The sequence below is a fragment of the Martes martes genome, assembly GCF_963455335.1.
Source record: "Martes martes genome assembly, chromosome: 7".
In the NCBI taxonomy this organism is placed as follows: Eukaryota; Metazoa; Chordata; class Mammalia; order Carnivora; family Mustelidae; genus Martes; species Martes martes.
The window spans coordinates 129,903,908-129,924,301 of NC_137894.1; the positions used below are offsets into that span (position 1 = coordinate 129,903,908).

Below are 20,394 nucleotides of genomic sequence, written 5' to 3' on the forward strand. Positions count from 1 at the left end.
GCTGCCTGCCAGAGGGCTGCGCATCTCCGTACTCGTCCTCCCCTGCAATCTTGATGAAAACATCAACGATTCAAGTTTAAGAATAACGCAACAAGTTCCGGAGTTCTATGGAGTACATCAGTTCTGCCCAGGAATCAAAGCCAGATGAGGGAAAAATCAAAGCAAAACACAGCATGAGGGGACAAAGTGGAAAGAAGGAGGAACAACAAGAGGATCAAAAAAATAAAACAATGAAACATCAAGCTGTAACTGATGTACTCCAGGGAACCGACACTTGGAAGAAAAGGAGGACAGGGTACTGGCAATCATCTCTACTAGTCTTCAAGACGCAAAGATAGAGAACGAAATCAGCTACCAGAGATCACTGACAGCCCTCCTTGTGCTTACAGTATGTGCTATGGAATCACTAAGCTATATAACATTCAATGGGAAAGAGGTTTTGGGATGTTCGGCTAGCACGTAATTAGAACACACCATATTAAAAGAGCAGTAAAAAATAAAATTAAGAAAACAAGAGAAAGGGCCCATGCTGTATAGCCCATGAATCTCATCGGCTTTATCGTGAAAGTTTATTGTTTTTAATCCTAGTACAATCAGCTACCAGTTACATACAGTAAAAAACAAAAACAGCCACAAAGCAATGATGATAGAGATAGTCTGTGACATTGTACAGCGGAGGAAATGTTTTCTGTTGGAATCCTCCAGCAGACCCTCCACCTGGCTCCAGCAGTTAAGCTATCACTCCCTCCCTCCCCAAAATAGTTAAAAAGAAAAATTAATGTCTTGCTTGGGTACAGCAAGATTCTAATACCTCTTGGGGACACTGGAGAACTTTAAAAAACTAAAGTGGTAGAAACAAAACAAAAACTGAAACGTGGAAGGCAAGGTGACACACAACGAAGCTCCATGAGGTCGTGGCTTCAGATCACCTCAAAGCGAACCACCTGGAAAGAAAAGAAAAGGCTGTCACGCCACGGAGCAGCAGGCAGAAAGTTCAGTAGACTCCAGTATCGCATCATTCCACACCTCAAATCTATAGAATCCAAGCTTTTCTCAAGTCTTATATTAAGGGAGCCAGGTTGCAGAAAATTGCTCCCTTTTCCAACACCATGCACTGTAAATGTTGGCAAGTAGCACATACTTACTTTTTTAAGAACCAGAAAATAATACAAGAGAAGCATTTTTAGCAAAGCATGCTGTCTCCTTTATCTCAAACCCTTCAAAACAACCACCCAGTAGGCTATTTATATGACTGTGCAATCTTACCTTAGAGGAACAATGACTCCGTTCAAAAACTAAGTATCATATATATTTGGTTCGATTGAGGGCTTTCTCAGCCAGGTGACCACTTTCATCTGTGATCTTCTCCCAATCAGTCTGTCCGACCACAAAACCTATGGCCCTTTTCCTATCTGCGTCCTTCTTTTCTTCCAGGTCCGCCCATCTCACCTAAAAAGAACACAGCGTTAGGCTGGGCTTTAGGGAAAATAAATATGGAAAGAGCTTCTTTACTCTCTGGATAGTCTAAGGGGTAGGATAACTAATCTGAAATCAAGAGATAAAAACATTAGGAATTAACTGGGGAGAAGCAGAGAATGCCATGTAAGTTACAGAAAGAAAACTCTGGTCAGTCACCAAGTCCTAACCCTTCCAGCTGCTGAACAGTTCAGCTCTCAGCTCAGTCCTGGCACCTCCCTTTCCTCTGACTCTCCTTTCTGATTCGCTGATCTTACTTTTCCCTCTGCCTAGTCTTCCTACCTTACACGCTCAGTCCCTCCAAGCCATTCTGCCAGAGTGATCCCAAAATACACACGGTTGTGACTCTCACCTGCTTTAAATCCTTTCCTTGCCTAAAAAATAAAATCTAAGCACACAGGCCCCTCTGGATCTGGCCCTGTCAACTCTCCAGTGGTGTTTCTGGGCAGTGCCTACAGCCTTTTATATAAGCAGTATGAAATTACATCTAGGTCTCAGAGCACCTTGGGCCATTTCCCATTTCTGTAATTGTGCATATACTAGTCTCCTTCCTGAAGTGCCCTAACCCTGTCCACCTGCCGTAAGTCTAGTCAGCAACCCCTGCTTTATCTTTCTTGTTCTTTGCCAATCAAATAATTAATCAATTATTGCTTCCTTAGAGCTACTTCTGGATTTTGACGTGTTTACTTTTGAACTTTCACACTATATTGCAATGATCTATTTATAGACCTGTCTTCCCTAAGAGACTAAAAATACCCTAGATCAGTGGACTTTTATTTATCTCTACACAACAAATATTTCTTGAAATCTAAGCTTAGAAAACAGGGAGCTGTTACTGTTTTCATTCATGAGATAAAGAGATGAAGAGACGGACTCAACTGCTAGCATTTATGGAAATATGCAGATTATAACTACAAATACGTAGATCTGGGATATTTCCCTTGGTTGGTATTCTGTATTTTTAGAATGTAGGCAAATACATTTTGAATTTTAGTAATATATCAAATACAGATTCTTATATAAACAATTAAAAAATAAGGAGATATATTCTACAAAAGCTGAAATACTTAAGGAGAAACTATGAAACTGTGGACATAGCACCAAAGTCTGCAGAGATTATATATATATATATATATATACACACACATATATATATATATTTTTTAAATATTTTATTTATTTATTTGACAGACAGAGATCACAAGCAGGCAGAGAAGCAGGCAGAGAGAGGAAGAAGCAGGCTCCCTGCTGAACAGAGAGCCTGATGCGGGGCTCGATCCCAGGACCCTGGGATCATGACCTGAGCCGAAGGCAGAGGCTTTAAACCACTGAGCCACCCAGGCGCACCTATATATATATTTTTAAAGATTTTATTTATTTATTTGACAGAAAGAGTGAGCACAAGTAGCAGGAGCATCAGACAGAGGGAGAGGGAGAAGTGGGCTCTCAGTGGAAGCCTGACACAGGGCTAGATCCCAGGACCCTGGGATCATGACCCAAGCTGAAGGCAGATGTCCAACAACTGAGCTACCCAGGAGCCTCATGCAGAGATTGTATTTTTTTTAAAGATTCATTTATTTGAGAGAGAAGGAGAGAGAGAGCACAAGCACACAAGTGGGAGGGGCAGGGAGAGGGAGAGAGAATTTCAAGCAGACTATGCACTGAGCTTGGAGCCTGACATGGGGCTTGATCTCAGAACCCTGACATCACGACCTGAGCTGAAACCAAGAGTTGGACACTTAACTGACTGCACCACCCAGGCATCCCTAAGATTGTATTTTTTTTTTTTAATTTATTTGACAGAGATCACAAGTAGACAGAGAGGCAGGCAGAGAGAGAGGGGGAAGCAGGCTCCCCACTGAGCAGACAGCCCAATGCGGGGCTGGACTCTGGGATCATGACCTGAGCTGAAGGCAGAGGCTTAACCCACTGAGCCACCCAGGCACCCCTTTAAGATTGTATTCTAAATATAGCTTGTGATTTATTATCTGTGACAAGAAAACCAGAGCATGCATACTCCATGCTCTTCACACTGGACATAGAAATGCATCACTGCTCTTAGAGGTGCACTTACCTTCCCTATGACCATAATGAAATGACTAGGCTTCTCCAAACAGCAACCATTTGGTCAAAGAGAAGATAAGTAGTAATAGGAATGGGAAAAATTGGTAACACAATTGAAAAAAAATTTTTTTTTTAAAGATTTCATGTATATTCGACAGACAGAGAGAGAGAGGGAATACAAGCAGGGGCAGGGACAGAGGGGCAGAGGGAGAGGGAGAAGCAGGCTCCCCACTGAGCAGGGAGCCTGATGCAAGGGTTGATCCCAGGACCCTGAGATCATGACCTGAGCCAAACACAGACACTTAAGCAACTGAACCACTCAGGTGCCCCAAGCCCAACTCTTTTTAAAAGCAGACTTTTAGTGGGTAAAAAACCTAAATTTCCTTCATGGACTTTAGTAAAATAAATAAACAAGCCTAAATAATGTGGGCTTTTTGTATACAGAGCTCTCTGGGGTTTCTGCTATGTATTTATGCTGATTGTATTTATTTTGATAGATTCATACACTCTCCCAGTTGCCCTTGGGACCAAGGGGACACATTTTAGCAAAAAATGATTATGCTTAAGGGGGATGAAGAATGGACAGACTGGGGGTGCCTGAGTGGCTCATTGGGTTAATCCTCTGTCCTCAGCTCAGGTCCTGATCCCAGGGTCCTGGGATCGAAGCCTGCATCGGGCTCTTTGCTCAGCAGGGAGCCTGCTTCCCTCTCTCTCTCTGCCTGCCTACTTGTGATCTCTCTCTCTCTGTGTCAAATAAATAAATAAATAGTCTTTAAAAAAAAAAAAAAAGAATGGACAGATTGTGGCCACTGAAGAAAGAAATGGTAAATAGTTCACAGTACATCTTTGGTACAGAGTTAAACACACTGGTCAATCTTACCCTGAATAAACTAAGAACTAACTTTTACATCTGTAGCTTAAATTAAGTCTTTAAAATTCAGATAAAATAAAGAACATAGGATTAGAATAAAAAGTATGTAATTATTTTTTAAATAAGCGATATGTTTTAGAACAAATGCCCACAATTTTAAGTTGAAATTAAAATATTTAGGGGGGCCCTGGGGTTGCTCAGTCAGTTAAGCATCTGCCTTTGGCTCAGGTCATAATCCCAGGGTCCTGAGATCAAGCCCAGAATCGGGTTTCTTGCTCCTCAAGAAGCCGGCTTCTCCCTCTCCCTTTGCCTACCACACCCCTGCTTGGGTTCACTCTCTCTCTGTCAAATACATAAATAAAATCCTTTATTATTTTTTAAAGATTTTATTTATGTATTTGACAGACAGAAACAGCCAGAGAGGGAACACAAGCAGGGGGAGTTGGAGAGGGAGAAGCAGGCTCCCCACCAAGCAGGGAGCCTGATGCAGGGCTCCATCCCAGGACCCTGGGATCATGACCTGAGTTGAAGGCAGATGCTTAACGGCTGAGCCACCCAGGAGCCCCCATAAATAAATTCTTTTAAAAAAATAAAAAATAAAATATTTTGGAAACTACTGTATTTTGTTCATATCTTTAATATACACTGGTGCTATATTAACATTATTTATTTGCATCTTGGGCTCCTATACTGGAGGTCTGCTCTTAAGGGGCCTCATCCGCAGATCTGACACACACTCAACACTGTGGAATGAATGAATGATTACCAAAACACTAAATATCGCAGCAGAATAATGCTTTCAACTTGAAATGGTTTCTTAAATGTCAGTGCCTCTCTTAATCTTCCTAGAGGTATTTTAACTGAGATTTGCCATCTTTTTTTTTTTTTTTTGCGCCATTTATCTTAACCATTAAAAAAATGTACAACACAGAAAAGTCTTGACTAACACTCAAAGGTTTGAGGTATATACGTTTCAGCCACTATCACTAAAAATATCTCTAAAATGTGTGAGTCCTGCAAACAAGGGAACTGTTCACCTTCCATTCATCAAAGAAACACAAAGTCCACTTGAGGTACCATTTTATGCCCAACTAAGCAACCAAAAATTTTTTTTAAATAAATAATATTTTAAAAATATATCTATTTTCATAAAATTCTAGTTACAATTAACTCTACAGAACTACCTTCTTGTTATAGTGGACATTAATCCTAGGAACCTGCCTGGTATTTGTAAAAAAAACTCAGTCATAAAGAAAGCAAGAGACTCCAGGAAAGGAATAAGTTATGAATTCTGCATTCGTTGCTACCCGCAGGATCTCCTTGTGGTCTGGTGTTGATTTGGTGCGTGGTTTTAAGAGTTAAAAACTATTTGAAATGAGGATATGAGGCAGGGGAGGAGTCAAAGACAAGCCACTTCAAAGAACTAGGATGTGGGGGTTAAGAAGATGGCAGCAAAGTAGGAGGACCCTAGGCTTGCCTTGGCCCACAAATATAACTAGATAACTATCAAATCATCCTAAATACCCCAGAAATCAAGCTGAAGACTGGCAGAGCAAACCACACAACTAAAGGTAGAGGAGAGGCCACAATGAAGAAGGTAGAATGTGTGGAGAGGCGGTTTGGGAGAGAAATGGGTGGCGGCTGCTGTGATGGGGAGGGAGCAGTGGTCAGGGAGAAGCGGGAGAGACATACTAACACACCGGGGAGTGCAGGGGAAAACGAATCCCCAGCTAATTGTCTTGGAAAGCAAGAGGGGCTGAATTTCAGGACTTCTGGTAATGGAGTTTCAAAAGTCAGCAGGCTTGGCTGGGAGACAGCCCTGAGGGCACTGCCTTGCTCTTGGAGAGACGGCAGGCAAGCGTGCAGCATGGTAACAGCAATCTGAAGAGCGCCTGTGGCATACAGTGGTGGGAAGGTTATTTGCTCATCTTGGAGCACATCCCAGAGAGAGCATTCACAGAGACAGACTCCTCTGGAAACAAAGAACTGGCCAGCACCATTTTCCTCCCCTGCCCCGGAAGCATAAGCGCAGGACTACCTGTGGGAACCAGCACAGCACGGACACCCAACACTTGACACTCACTACCTAACTTGCCTAAACCGAGGCCCCTCCCCCCTCCATGCATGCACAAACTCTGGTGGACCTGCCTCTCCCAATCACACTAGCCTCAGTCTCAGCAAGCAGAAACCCTCTCCCCAAGACCAAACCAAAGTCTTGCTCATGCTGCCATCTCCCGAGGCAGGAGTTTTGCAAAGCTTCGGTTCTGGCAGTGGGGGCAACAGGTCTCATTTCACAAACTGACCACAGCACACCTAGTTAAAACGTACTACATTCAGGCCAGGGACATAACACTGCCCACAACTAGCAAAGAGCCTCTGCAGACAACTAGCCTGAAGGATAAAATGGCTAGGACAAAAGAGCAGAGCATATGCAGCATATACTCCCAGAAGCATATACTCCCAGAAGTGCCAGGCCTTGGGGAATAGGGGACCAGGGCAGAGCACTATAGGACCTCTTCTTCATAAGGTCATTACCCTCAAGAATGAGAGATGTAGCTGACTTTCCTAACACACAGAAAGAGGCACAGAGAGTTAGACAAAATGAGAAAACAGAAATTTATCCTAAAGGAAAGAACAAGGACAGGGCCAGAAATCTAAGCAAAACAGATATAAGTAACATGCCTAATAAAGAATTTAAAGTAATGATCATAAAGATACTCACTGGATCTGAGAAAAGAGTGGAGGACATCAGTGAGACCCTTAGCAGAGAGAGAGTAGGAATAGCATTGCAGAGATACAGAGTACAATAAATGAAATGAGAAACATGCTTGAGGGAATGAACAGCAGGATGGAAGAAGTGGAAGAAGGAATTAGTGATCTAAGGAGACCAAGTTATGGAAAGTAATCAGGCTGAACAAAAGAGACAAAAAACAATTATGCAAAATGAGAATAGTCTTAGGGCACTCAGTGACTCTATCAAATATAATAACGTTCTTATTATAGGAGTCTCAGAAGAAGGAGAAAGAGAAGAGGGGACAGAACATTTATTTGAAGAAATAGAAATAATAGCTAAAACCTTCCCTAATCTGGGGAAGGAAACATATCCAGATCCAGAAAGCACGAAGAACTCCCACCAAAATCAACAAAAGCAGATCCATACCAAGACATATTGTAATTAAACTGGCAAAATATAATAATAAAGAAAAAGTCTTAAAAGGAACAAGACAAAAGAAGGCAGTAACTTACAAGGGAAAACTCATAAGGTTAGCAGGAGATTTTTCAGCAGATACTTTCCAAACCAGAAGAGAGTGGCATGATATATTCGAAGTGCTAAATGGGAAAAATCTGCTGCCGAGAATATATTATCCAGCAAGGCTATCATTCAGAAAGGAGAGATAGAGAGTTTCTGAGACAAACAAAAAACAAGGGAGTTCATGATCAGTAAACCAGCCCTGCAAGAAATATTAAAGGGGACTCTGACTGGAAAGGAGAGCAAAAGTGACAGTATAAAGGTAGGAAACACAAAAGCAGTAAAAATGAATATTTCTGTTAAAAAATCAGTCAAGGGGGGGCGCCTGGGTGGTTCAGTTGGTTGAGCAACTGCCTTCAGCTCAGGTCATGATCCTGGAGTCCCAGGATCAAGTCCCACATTGGGCTCCTTGCTCAGCAGGGGGTCTGCTTCTCTCTCTGCCCCTCCCCCTGCTCATGTTCTCTCTCTCATTCTCTCAAGTAAATAAATAAATAAAATCTTTAAAAAAATCAGTCAATGGAACTCACAAAATAAAAGGATGTAAAATATTACAACATATACTTAAAATGTGGGGAGGAAAGGCAAAAAGAATGAGTTCAAACTTAAATGACTATTAAAATAGACTGCTACATGCAGAAGAGGTTATAAACAAACCTAAAGATAACGATACATCAAAAACCACTAAAAAATATGCAAAGAATGAGGAGAATGAAATCAAATACATCACTAAAGAAAATCAGCAAACCATGAGAGAAAGACAAGAAAGGATCAGAGAATACCTTCAGAAACAACCACAAAACATAATAAAATGACAATAAAAACACATTTGTCAATAATTATACTGAATGTAAATGGACTAAATGCTCCAATCAAAAGACATATGGTGATGGAATGGATACAAAAAATGAGACCCACCCATATGCTGCCTATAAGACTCATTTTAGACCTAAAGACACCTGCAGATTGAAAATGAGGGGATAGAGAAATATCTATCCTGCAAATGGATGTCAAAAGAAAAGCAATACTTACATTGGACAAAATACTTTAAAACAAAGACTGTAGGGCCACCTGGGTGGCTCAGTGGGTTAAAGCCTCTGCCTTCAGCTCAGGTCAAATTCCCAGGGTCCTGGGATCGAGCCCCACATCGGGCTCTCTGCTTAGCAGAGCCTGCTTCCTCCTCTCTCTCTCTCTCTCTCTCTGCCTGCCTCTCTGCCTACTTGTGATCTCTGTCTGTCAAATAAATAAATAAAATCTTTAAAAACAAAAAACAAAACAACTGTAACAAGAGATAAAGAAGGACATAATAATAATAATAATAATAATAACAACGAAAGAGACAATCCAACAAGAAGATGTAACAAGAAGATCCAACAAGAAGATATAACAACTGTAAATATTTACGCACCCAACAAGGGAGCACCTAAATACATAAAAGTCAATAACAAACATAAAGGAACTAATCAATAATACAGTAGTAGTAGGGGACTTTAACACCCCTCTTACATCAATAGATCATCTAAACAGAAAATCAACAAAGAAACAATGGCTTTGAATGACACTTTGGAACAGATGGATTTAACAGATATATTCAGAACATTCCAGCCTAGAACAGCAGAACACACATTCTTTTCAAGTACATATGGAACATTCTCCAGAAGAGACTACATATTTAGCGCACAAAACAAGCCTCAACAAATTCAAGATGAAAGTCATACCACTCATCTTTTCTGACCACAATGCTATGAAACTAAAAGTCAACCACAAGAAAAAATCTGGAAAGAGCACAGATATGTGGAGGTTAAATAATGTGCCACTGTAAATGAATGGGTCAAATAGGAAATAAAAGAAGAAATTTAAAAAGTACATGGAAACAAATGAAAATGAAAATACAACAGACCAAAACCTCTGGGATGCAGCAGAGGCAGTTCTAAGAGGGAAATATAAAATATTATAGGCATACCTCAAGAAGAAAAATCTCAAATAAACAACTTAACCTGACACCTAAAGGAGCTAGGAAAAAAAGAACAAACAAAACGTAAAACCAGAAGAAGAAAGGAAATAATAAACATGAGAACAGAAATAAATGATACAGAAACTAAAAAACCAATAGAACAGACCAACGAAACCAGGAGCTAGTTCAATATCAATCAGTATCAATTAAATCGATAAACCTCCAGCCAGCCTTACCAAGTAAAAAAGAGAAAGGACTCAAAATCACAAATGAGAGAGGAGAAATAAAAACCAACACAACAGAAATACAAACAATTATACGTGAGTATTATGAAAAACTATATGCCAACAAACCCAGACAACCTGGAGGAAGTAGATAAATTCCTAGAAACATACAAACTACCAAAACTGAAACAGTAAGAAATAGAAAATTTGAACAGACTGATAACCAGCAAAGAAATGGAATCAGTAATCGAAAAACTGCCAACAAACAAAAGTCCAGGACCAGATGGCTTCACAGGCAAATTCTACCAAACACTTAAAGAGAGAGTTAATAGCTATTCTTCTCAAACTATTCCAAAAAATGGAAAAGGAAAACTTCCAAACTCATCCTATGAGGCAGCATTATCCTCATAACAAAACCAGAGAAAGACACCACTAAAAAAGAGATCTATAGGCCAATATCCCTGATGAATGTAGATGTAAAATTCTCAACAAAATACTAGCAAACTGAATCCAACAACACATTTAAAAAAATCATTCACCACAATCAAGTGGGATTTATTCCTCGGTTGCCAGGGTAATTCATATATGCACATCAATCAACGTCACATCAATAAGAGAAAGGATAAGAACCATATGATCATTTCAACAGATGGAGAAAAAGCATTTGACAAAGTACAACATCCATTTATGATAAAAACCCTCAACAAATTAGGTTTAGAGGGAACACAACTCAACATAATAAAGGCCATATATGAAAAACCCACAGCCAATATCATCCTTAATGGGAAAAAACGGAGAGGCCAGAAACAAAACAAGGATATTCACGCTCACTATTTTTATTCAACATAGTTCTAGAAGTCCTAGGCACAGCAATCAGACAACAAAAAGGAAAAAGAAGGCATCTGAGTCAGTAAGTAAGCAGACGTAAGCAGTCCCTATTTGCAGACGACATACTACATAAAGAAAATCTGAAATACTCCACCAAAAAACTGCTACACGAATTTAGTACAGGATACAAAAATCAATGTGCAGAAATCCGTTACACTTCTATACACCAATAATGAAACTGCAGCAAAAGAAATTAAGAAAACAATCCCATTTACAACTGCGCCAAAAAGAATCAGATACCCAGGAATAAACCTAGCCCAAGAAGTGAAAGACCCGTACTCCAAAAACTATAAAACACTGATGAAAGAAATTGAAGATGACACAAAGAAATGGGAAGACATTCCATTCTCATGGATTAAAAGAACAAATCTTGTTAAAATATCTATACTATCCAAAGCAATCTACACATTTAATGCAATCCCTATCAAAATAGCAACATCATTTTTCTCAGAACTAGAACAACGATTCTAAAATTTGTATGGAACCACAAAAGATCACAAATAGCCAAAGCAATCTTGAAAAAGCAAAACAAAGCTGGAAGCATCACAATTCTAGACTTCAAGTTAAATTAAAGCTGCAGTAATTGAAACCGTATGGTACTGGCACAAAAACAGACACACAGATCAATGGAACAGAACAGAAAACCCAGAAATGAATCTACCTACCTACCTACCATTTATAATGGTCAACATAAATTGACCATTAATATGGTCAACTAATCTTCAACAAAGCAGGAAAGAATATCTAATGGGAAAAATTCTCCTCAACAAATGGTGTTGGAAAAACTGGACAGCACCACGTAAAAGAAAGAAACCGGACCATGTTTCATACACAAAAATAAATTCAAAATGAATTAAAGATCTAAATGTGAGACCAGAAACCACAAAAATCCTAGAAGAGAACACACACAGTAACTTCTGTGACATGGGCTGTAGCAACCTCTTCCTATGTCTTCTAAGGCAAGGGAAACAAAAGCAAAAATTAACTACTGGGACTACTTTATTTATTTATTTTTTTCAAGATTTTATTTATTCGTTTGACACACAGAGATCACAAGTAGGCAGAGAGGCAGGCAGAGAGAGAGAGGAGGAAGCAGGCTCTCCGCTGAACAGAGAGCCCGATGCGGCACTCGATCCCAGGACCCCGAGATCATGACCCGAGCCGAAGGCAAGGCCTTAACCCACTGAGCCACCCAGGCGCCCCACTACTGGGACTACTTTAAAACAAAAAGTTTCTGCACAGCAAAGGAAACAATCAACAAAACTAAAAGACAACTTATGGAATGGGAGAAGATATTTGCAAATGACATATCCAATAAAGGGTCAGTATCCACATTACATAAAGAACTGATAAAACTAAACAACCAAAAACCAAATAATCCAATTAAAACATGGGCAGAAGATATGAACAGACATTTCTCCAAAGACACACAAGTTGGCCAACAGACACAAGAAAAGACGCTCATCATCACTTATCATCAAGGGAAATGCAAATCAAAACTATAATGAGGTATCACCTCATACACGTCAGAATGGCTAAAATCAACAGCACAAGAAACAACAGGTGTTGGCAAGGATGTGGAGAAAAAGGGACACTTACACACTGTTGGTGGGAACGCAAGCTGGTGCAGCCACTGTGAAAAACAGTATGGAGGTTCCTCCAAAGTTAAAAATACAACTACCCTATAATCTAGCAATTGCACTACTGCGTATTTATCCAAAGACTATAAAAACACTAATTCAAAGGGATACATGTACTTCTATGTTTACAGAGCATTATTTACAATAACCAAATTATGGAAGCAGCCTAAGTGTCCACTGATTAATGAGTGGATAAAGATATGGTGTGTGTGTGTGTGTATAATGTGTGTGTGTATATGTAAATAATGCTAAGCGAAATAACCCAGTCAGAGAAAGACAAATATCATAGGGTTTTACTCATATGTGGAATTTAAGAAACAAATGATCAAAGGGGAAAAAAGACAGAGAGACAAAAAAAAAAAAAAAAAGACTCTTAGAGCACCTGGGTGGCTCAGTCAGTTGAGTACCTCACTCTTGGTTTGGGTTTGGATCATGATCTCATGGGTCCTGAAATCAAGCCCTGCTTCGGGCTCTACGCTCAGTGCGGAGTCTGCTTGAGATTCTCTCCCTCTTTCTCTGTCCCTGCCCTACTTATGCTCTTTCTCTCTCTCTCTCAAATAAAAAAATAAATAAATAAAATCTTAAAAAAAAAGAAAGAAAGAAAGAAAGAAACAGATTCTCAAGTATAAAGGACAAACTGAGGATTACCAGAGGGGAGGTGATGGGCGGTGGGGGAATGGGTGAAATAGTCCATGGGGATTAAGGAGTGCACTTGTCATGATGAGCACCAGCTGCTGAATGGAAGTACTGAATTACTACATTGTACACCTAAAACTAGTATAACATGGTATGTTAACTAACTGGAATTAAAATAAGAACTTTAAAAAAAAAAAACAACTAGGATGTACACAGCCTAATTCTCTTTGTTCACCCAGCTTACACAGTAAATTACAAGGGATCACATACTCCATAGAATAATAGTTATTTGACTAAAAATAAACCAGAGAAAATATTTCTCATTTGAGATTATTGTTACTAAACTATACCAAATTATTATTCCCAAGGAGGAGTTATTCCTAATTCTTTTTTTCCCCGCCAAAGGGAGTTAAAGTTTTTTTTTCAAATTCATTTATTTGTCAGAGAGAGAGAGAACACAAGCAGGGATAGAAGCTGTCAGAGGGAGAAGCAAGCTCCCTGCTGAGCAAGGAGCCTGATGCAGGACTTGATCCCAGGACCGTGGGATCCTGACCTGAGCTGAAGGCAGATGCTTAACCGACTGAGCCACCCAGGTGCCCTGAGCTATTTCTAATTCTATTGCTCCAACTTTAAAACTGGAATAGGAGGAATCAACACAGGTAGTGCCTGGATGGAGTGAGGCACACAGAAGGCCCCTAATCTCCCTTTTCCCTCCTTTCCAGTTACATGGACACGGGTGGGCCTAGGGGCCGTCTGAACTATTTAAAAGAGCTTGGAAAACTGGAGTTCTCTGTAATGTTATCCAATGTAATGAAGTGTTACTGGCATTTTTATTCTCTTACAATAAATACTCTTTCAATATTAAAAGTACTGCAGAAATCCATAAAAAAGAAACGATGTGTAACGATAAAAAAATGACACATCATCTTAATTAAGGAAATGCAGATGCCATTTTTGTCTTACCTATCAAACTGTCAAAAGTTTAAAAGTCTGATAATAGCACCTTCGGTGTAAGTGTGGAAAAACAGGCATGTACTTACATGTGGGTGTATGAACAGATGTAATCTTTTTGGAAAGAGAGCTCACAGTATTTGTCAAACTGACAGAAGATTGCAGCTTTAGTGCTATCTATCCTAGGGATATACTTTCAAAACAATGCCAAGAACATATGCACCATGACTTTCCCCATAGTATTTACATTAACAATATAGTGAAAACAGCAGAAGTATCCACCAATAAGGGACCTGATAACCGTACAACCAAACATTAGGCAGCTATTTAAAAAGAATGGTAGGTCTGTATATACTTAAATAGGAAGATCAAGACATATTAGCTAGAAAAGGCTTATCCAGATCATATATAATATGATTTTTTACTTTGTTAATTTTGTTTTAAAGGATATACACAAAGGTCACTTTTCCTAAATTTAATGTCTATGTGGAAGGTCTGTACAATGTTTTGGTTACATTTCTCTGCTCCTTTTCATAGCAAAACTTCATCAAAAAGGTGTCTCCATCCGCTGTTCTACAGTTCATTTCCCATTACTTCTTTAGTCTGTTAAAGAAGAGAGTTAAAGGGCTTGTGCCCTTTAACTCTCTAAGAAAACTTGACTGATTACTGATCAATCAGTGATCTCCACGTTGCCAAATCTAATAGCCATTTCTCTGTTCCCAATTTACTTGCCTTCTCTGTATCATTTAACAATTAACTACTCTTTACTTCTTGAAACATTCACCTCCATGTGAATTTCTAAATTTTGAGGTCCTGCGTCTTACTATCATTTCTAACTTAAATGGTCCCTCACTGACCTCATTTTTTAGTCTCAAACTGGACTCCCCTGGTTTTCTCTCAGTAAATGGCACCACACACATGGCGTGCTTATGGCCAGAACCATGAAGATTCACCTTTCCTTCCAGCCACTCCTGGACCCTCTATATCTAATCCACTAGGAAATCCTACAGATTCTTGGGGACGCCTGGGTGGCTCAGCTGGTTAAGCATCTCACTCCTGATGTCAGCCCAGGTTATGACCTGAGGGTCATGGGATCAAGCCCCTCATGGTCGTGGGGCTCTGTGCTCAGCAGGGAGTCTTGAGATCCTCTCTCACCCTCTGCCCCTCCCTGCCCTGCACTCACTTTCTTTCACATAAATAAATCAATCTTAAAAAAAAAAAAAAAAGAACTCCACAGATTCTCTTCAACACTCTCCTCTGCACCTGGCTATTGTGCCCCAGGACAAAATAGCACAAGTGGCCACTTCAAATTCCGTTAAGGCTGACAATGTGTTGGCCATGAGATTCTGTTCTCCATTTTTAAAGTTACCTGCGCATTTTAACCTGATAATTTGCAAGGTCTGACTCCTTCTTTTGATCTGTAATATGATATAGTATAAATTAAATCACTCTAAAAAAGAGCATTCATATTCTTATCTGCCTATAACTTTCTAAAACCAGCTGCCTAAAGGAGCCCTTCGCCTAATGGCAATTATTGACAAAGTCTCTTACCCTCTTCTTCCCAGGTTCAGAAGCACGAGTGTCATAATCATCAGGGAGCTGAAGATAATCCTCCATTCTGCTGGCAATTGCCTCCCAGTCACGTTTCCTTTTAGTACCAGTTCTCAAGCCATCCAACTTGTCTGAGGGACAAACACAGAGCCGCAGCATTAAGGAGGAGTGTGAGTTTGCGCACAACACACAAACAAAGGAAAAGAAGTCTGGAACACTGTCAGAGGGCAGAGCCACATTTTTGAGAGCAGCATCACTTGCAGATCCAAACTATCTTCTTGGCCGAGGTAACAGTTCTGGGCAATTTCCATTGTTTATCTGGTGTTCACACTGGCAGGCATTATATTACAAAGTTGGTTTAAGTAACAAATACGGGCAGGGCAAGAAAAGTCACTTGTCTCCTGGCCTCCCACCCCACCAAATCACACTTCAGCTCTTGTGTTCTGACGGAAAATGCAGAGACGGGTTTTTCTAAAAGCTATTTCTTCCACTCTTTTTTTTTTTTCTTTAACGCAATATTAACACCACTCATTTGATCTGTAATCATGTGTGATACCGTGTCTTATGAAAAGTAGGTAGTACCAACAACTTAATGAGCCAAGCTAATGTTTAAAAAGGTTTTAGATTAATAGTTCCTTGGGATTTTGACCAGTGTGCAAGGATTCCCCATGAGTTAATGTTTCTGAGTAAGCTGATTGTACGAATCACCACATTCTCTGGTTATGCTGTGAAGTGCTACTGACCATTCTGAGGCTAAGAGTTAGTCCGCCAAAGTGACCAGATCTAAATTTTCTTTCTGAATCCTCAATCTGAGAGGGCTAGGCTTCCCAAGGGCCCCAAACTGTAACCAATTAAAAGAGAGATTGAGGATTCAGAAATTCTGAGACATGAGTTTAGGTGTCTTCAAGAACACGCGATGAAAATGTGTAGTCATTTTTAATTGGTTGTTAACACTGATTTTGAATTCCCTACGTGAAATATTATGAGTTATTTATATTTTTAGCTACATTGAAGTACTAAACTCTTGAATCATCTGTGATTACATACACACACTATTATTAAGAAAGTCAATAAAAGAAAACCGAAAAACATCAGAAATACACAATAACCACATCATTAAACTCCATAAAGGGTGCAGAGTGTATATATGATAAAAAATCTGTTAGGCACCAAGTTGGAGAGAACTTGATATGAAAAGGAAAATACAATGGAAGCAGTGGCAGGAAAAGAGGGTGAGTTTGTGCTTCAAATGTAAAAGATTCACACACAACTAACTGTACCACACCATACAGGCTTAAAAAACCAGTAAGATTTCGCATACTTGGCAAAGCTTTTATTTCCTAAAACCCTCCCCCATAAAAGCAGTATTACTGAAAAATCTGCAAGCAAACTACAACACTTTACAAAACTCAATAAATTTTTATCATATCACTTTGGAAAAACTTTTAACATGAATGAGTTCAACAGAAATGGTTTCCTGATCTCTTCTGTAAATCACATGCTGTACCAAATGGCTCTATCTTCACGGGTATGACAGGCCGTAGTATACAAATTCTTAAAGAAGTGATCCCTTGACTGCTCAGGGACACAGATTATGGTATTAGAAAACCAATGAAGTCCCACAAACAATAAAACTGTTCTAGTTCAACAGTATACAGTATTGCCAGAAGAGTAGGAAGCTCTAACACACTTAGTAAATAAACCTCAGACGATTTCCAAACTTAAGATTAACTTTGACATTAACATACTTTAAAGGAAAAAAAATTCATATCTGAATTCCAAGAATAGAGCATGGCCAAGGCAGCAATGCAGAAGGACAAGGGTGAAAACTGCAAGAACGTTTCCTCAGACACCGGGTATGTGACAGGAGTTACAGACCAGGAGTCCCATATTTGCAACATGGAAGATCAGAAGAGCATGTACTTCTAGTCTGAACACCTTTGTTTGTAATGTTTAATTGGAAATTTCATTGTGCACAGCATGTTTAAAGCTTCCTTCTTGGGGATGAAGAAAGGTTCATACCTCTTCCACATGGCATCCTGGAAACCCAAACACACAGATGTATGGCATAAGGTGAAGGAAGAGGAATCTGGGGTGTTAATTACAGAAGACGGCTGGTGTCCCAACCACCCATACTAATGACTTTCAGAGGTCTGAATTTCAAAAGATGAAGTTTTAAGATGAAGATGAAGGTCTAAACATCCAACTTGGCAGGTCACAGAATTTTCCCACATCTTCAGAACAGTAAATATTATATAGCATAACAGAAAATTTTTGTAGATACATCTAGGCATTTTCTAAAGATAAATGGTGTTTCTGAAAATTCGTTCATGGTAAACACACGAGGGTTATGTGCCTATATGAGTAAGTGCATTCCAACTGTGAAGAGATGAATCTGCCTGACACGTAGGAGGCGAATACACAATAACCGATAAGCAGAGACAAATGACAGATGAGGAAAGCAAAAGTACTTGCTATGGAGAAACCTGTAACAGGATAACACTCTCAGACCTTCTCTTGGTTTCTCACAGTTGGAGAAACCAAAGCTGTATCGTCGGAATTTAAGTAGCTTCAGTGCCGAATCCGAGCATCTGAGGTGGCACGTAACACCCACCCTTGTATGAGGGTGCCTGTGTCCCAGCTGAGAAGAAGCCAGTCAGGGGCAACTGGAGTGGGCCACAGGCAGTCGTTACAACTCCATGACACCCGTGCCAGATGCATTTCAGGCTGGTTCTGAATCTTTCTAAAATTACGCCACTCCTGATTTAACACTTAAACATCAGCTGAACTGCATACTGTACCTAATGAACACAGATCAAGAATCCGCAATGAGACTGAACCAGCTGCATGAAAGGTGAACGAGTACCTTCTCATTGGCAGACTCATTTGTGAATCAAAAGTCCCCAGGTACAGATGTAGCTCTTCTGGCTCAGTGTGTGACACCGATGAAGCTTAGTATGTTTCCATCTCACATGATCGTGTTACCCAAAGTAATTTAAGAATGTTGGTAGAGTACTCACAAAAATTAATCGGACCTGGTAATCAATCTATTGAGTTTGTTATGCTTAAGAAGGCACCAAAAATAGGTTAATTCTCAGATGAAAAGCCTCATGTTTTAGGGAAGAATCTTTGTTTCATTTGGCTACATGGACCAATCTCAAAGAAGCCAGCACTTTCAAGAATGCTCACACTCAATCTGCCTTTCTCCACGGGGAGATTGGCTCTTAAGGTAACAGAGTGGTACAAGATGTGAGTCACTACATGAAACATCACTGTCACTCTTATTAAAACAGCAGCAGCAGCAAACATGGTGGATTTATGTTCTGAATTCTTACTGGACCTGCAGTGCCTTTAACTGAAATGTCTATTTAACAAATCCATTTCTGGAATTAATTGCCTAACAGTCTTTCTTTAAGATGGACTGATTTTGTATAAAATGTATTTTCTGAGAAGCAAATGGTAGACAGGCCAGGATTTCTTCCAAAATCAATACCAAGTTTAATATATTTTCTTGAATATTCATCACAGCTAAATTCCATTATCCTTTCTCTTTAGAAATTAGAAAGAAGAATAGAAAATGGACTGGCTCAAGTTTTAAAAAGCATTATCATAGATCATATATTACACAATGCCTCTGAATATTATATGCTTAGTTAAAATATTGATCACTTTTACAATCCTCTTGTCTCTTTATTTATGATCGTTTTGCTCCAAAAGGTAATTGCTATTTAGAGAACCAGAAGAGGGAAATGATCTTGCAGTCTTATAGGTTATTCTCAAAGTACTGTACAGAACTTCGAACAGACTTAATTTAATATCAAAATAAGCAGATCTAAAGCATTATTATTTAGAAAGTAGTTTGTGATTATTATTTTCCTATGTATTTAATTGCACTTAAACATTTATAAATGCTTTAAAAGTTTAGAGGAAGAGATCACTGACAAAGATTTCCCAAAGAGGGAAGACTAGTTTAAGAATATGTCAGTAAGCATACATAATTTTCACCTGTCACACATTAAAAAAAAAAAATCCTGGACTTTATATCAAAGCACCTATCCCAATAATGGAGTAATACTAAAGTTTACGGAACTACCTTTTACATAGGACCTAGTAAACATCAATTGCTAACATGATCAGTTGGGCAAAATAAAAGGCAGAAACTTATGCAACTTGTGTAAAATGCACTCCTCTTACATCAGAAACACAATGTATCCCAAACAGTGAAGCAGCTAAATGACTCAGATTTGTTCTATGAACTTAAGATATTTAGATGGTTACTTCAGTTTTGGAGTAACACCATGATACTAGAAGAGAAATGCAGGGACTGACAGTTACACTTCATACATTAGAAAGGTCAATCTTCCAGAAAGCCCTTATCTCATTTTTTAAGATTATTTATTAATACATCGTAATCAACGTGATAAATGATTCTCTTTAAGTGAAGTGGAAAAAAAAGAAAAGAAAAAGTGTTTTGCAATTATTACCACGAAATACTGGAAGAAAATCCACTGGATATGTTTGATTTTCTACTTGACAGACAACCTCACATTAAGCAACTCCAACTTTTGATTTAGACAGTAATTTTAACCAGTTTACCTTGTAATCTGCCACTAAAAACAAGTTGAAGGTAAGAATCTTATAAAGTAGGCTCCTCAAAAAACCTGAATTACATATCTACCTCCCCCCACCCAGAAACTCTATTTATTATACAAGGAAAATAACTGCCTTTTAAGGAATGTTTAAACTTCAATATTTATTATTATTACTACTATTATCTCCCAAAGTATTCATCATCAGGTTCAGCTTTGGACTGCAGTTAAATACTCTTTTAAAAAAGGAGAAATCTCATCAGCACTAACATTTCTGATTAATATAACAGAACGGATTTTAGA

At 39.1% G+C, this 20,394-nt stretch overlaps 1 protein-coding gene across 1 annotated transcript in view; it reads right to left on the reverse strand.

The window, feature by feature from the left end:
* Positions 1–550: 550 nt before the first annotated feature.
* The window catches only part of YLPM1 (YLP motif containing 1), a gene marked incomplete at its 5' end in the record, with an annotated part of 75,101 nt that continues 55,257 nt past the window's right edge, over positions 551–20,394 (reverse strand). Inside the window, 3 exons of the mRNA XM_080807354.1 lie at positions 551–944; positions 1,267–1,449; positions 15,503–15,633. Coding sequence (XP_080663480.1) covers positions 1,303–1,449; positions 15,503–15,633 — 278 coding nt within the window. The 3' untranslated portion in view covers positions 551–944; positions 1,267–1,302. The remainder of the gene's footprint in view (positions 945–1,266; positions 1,450–15,502; positions 15,634–20,394) is intronic.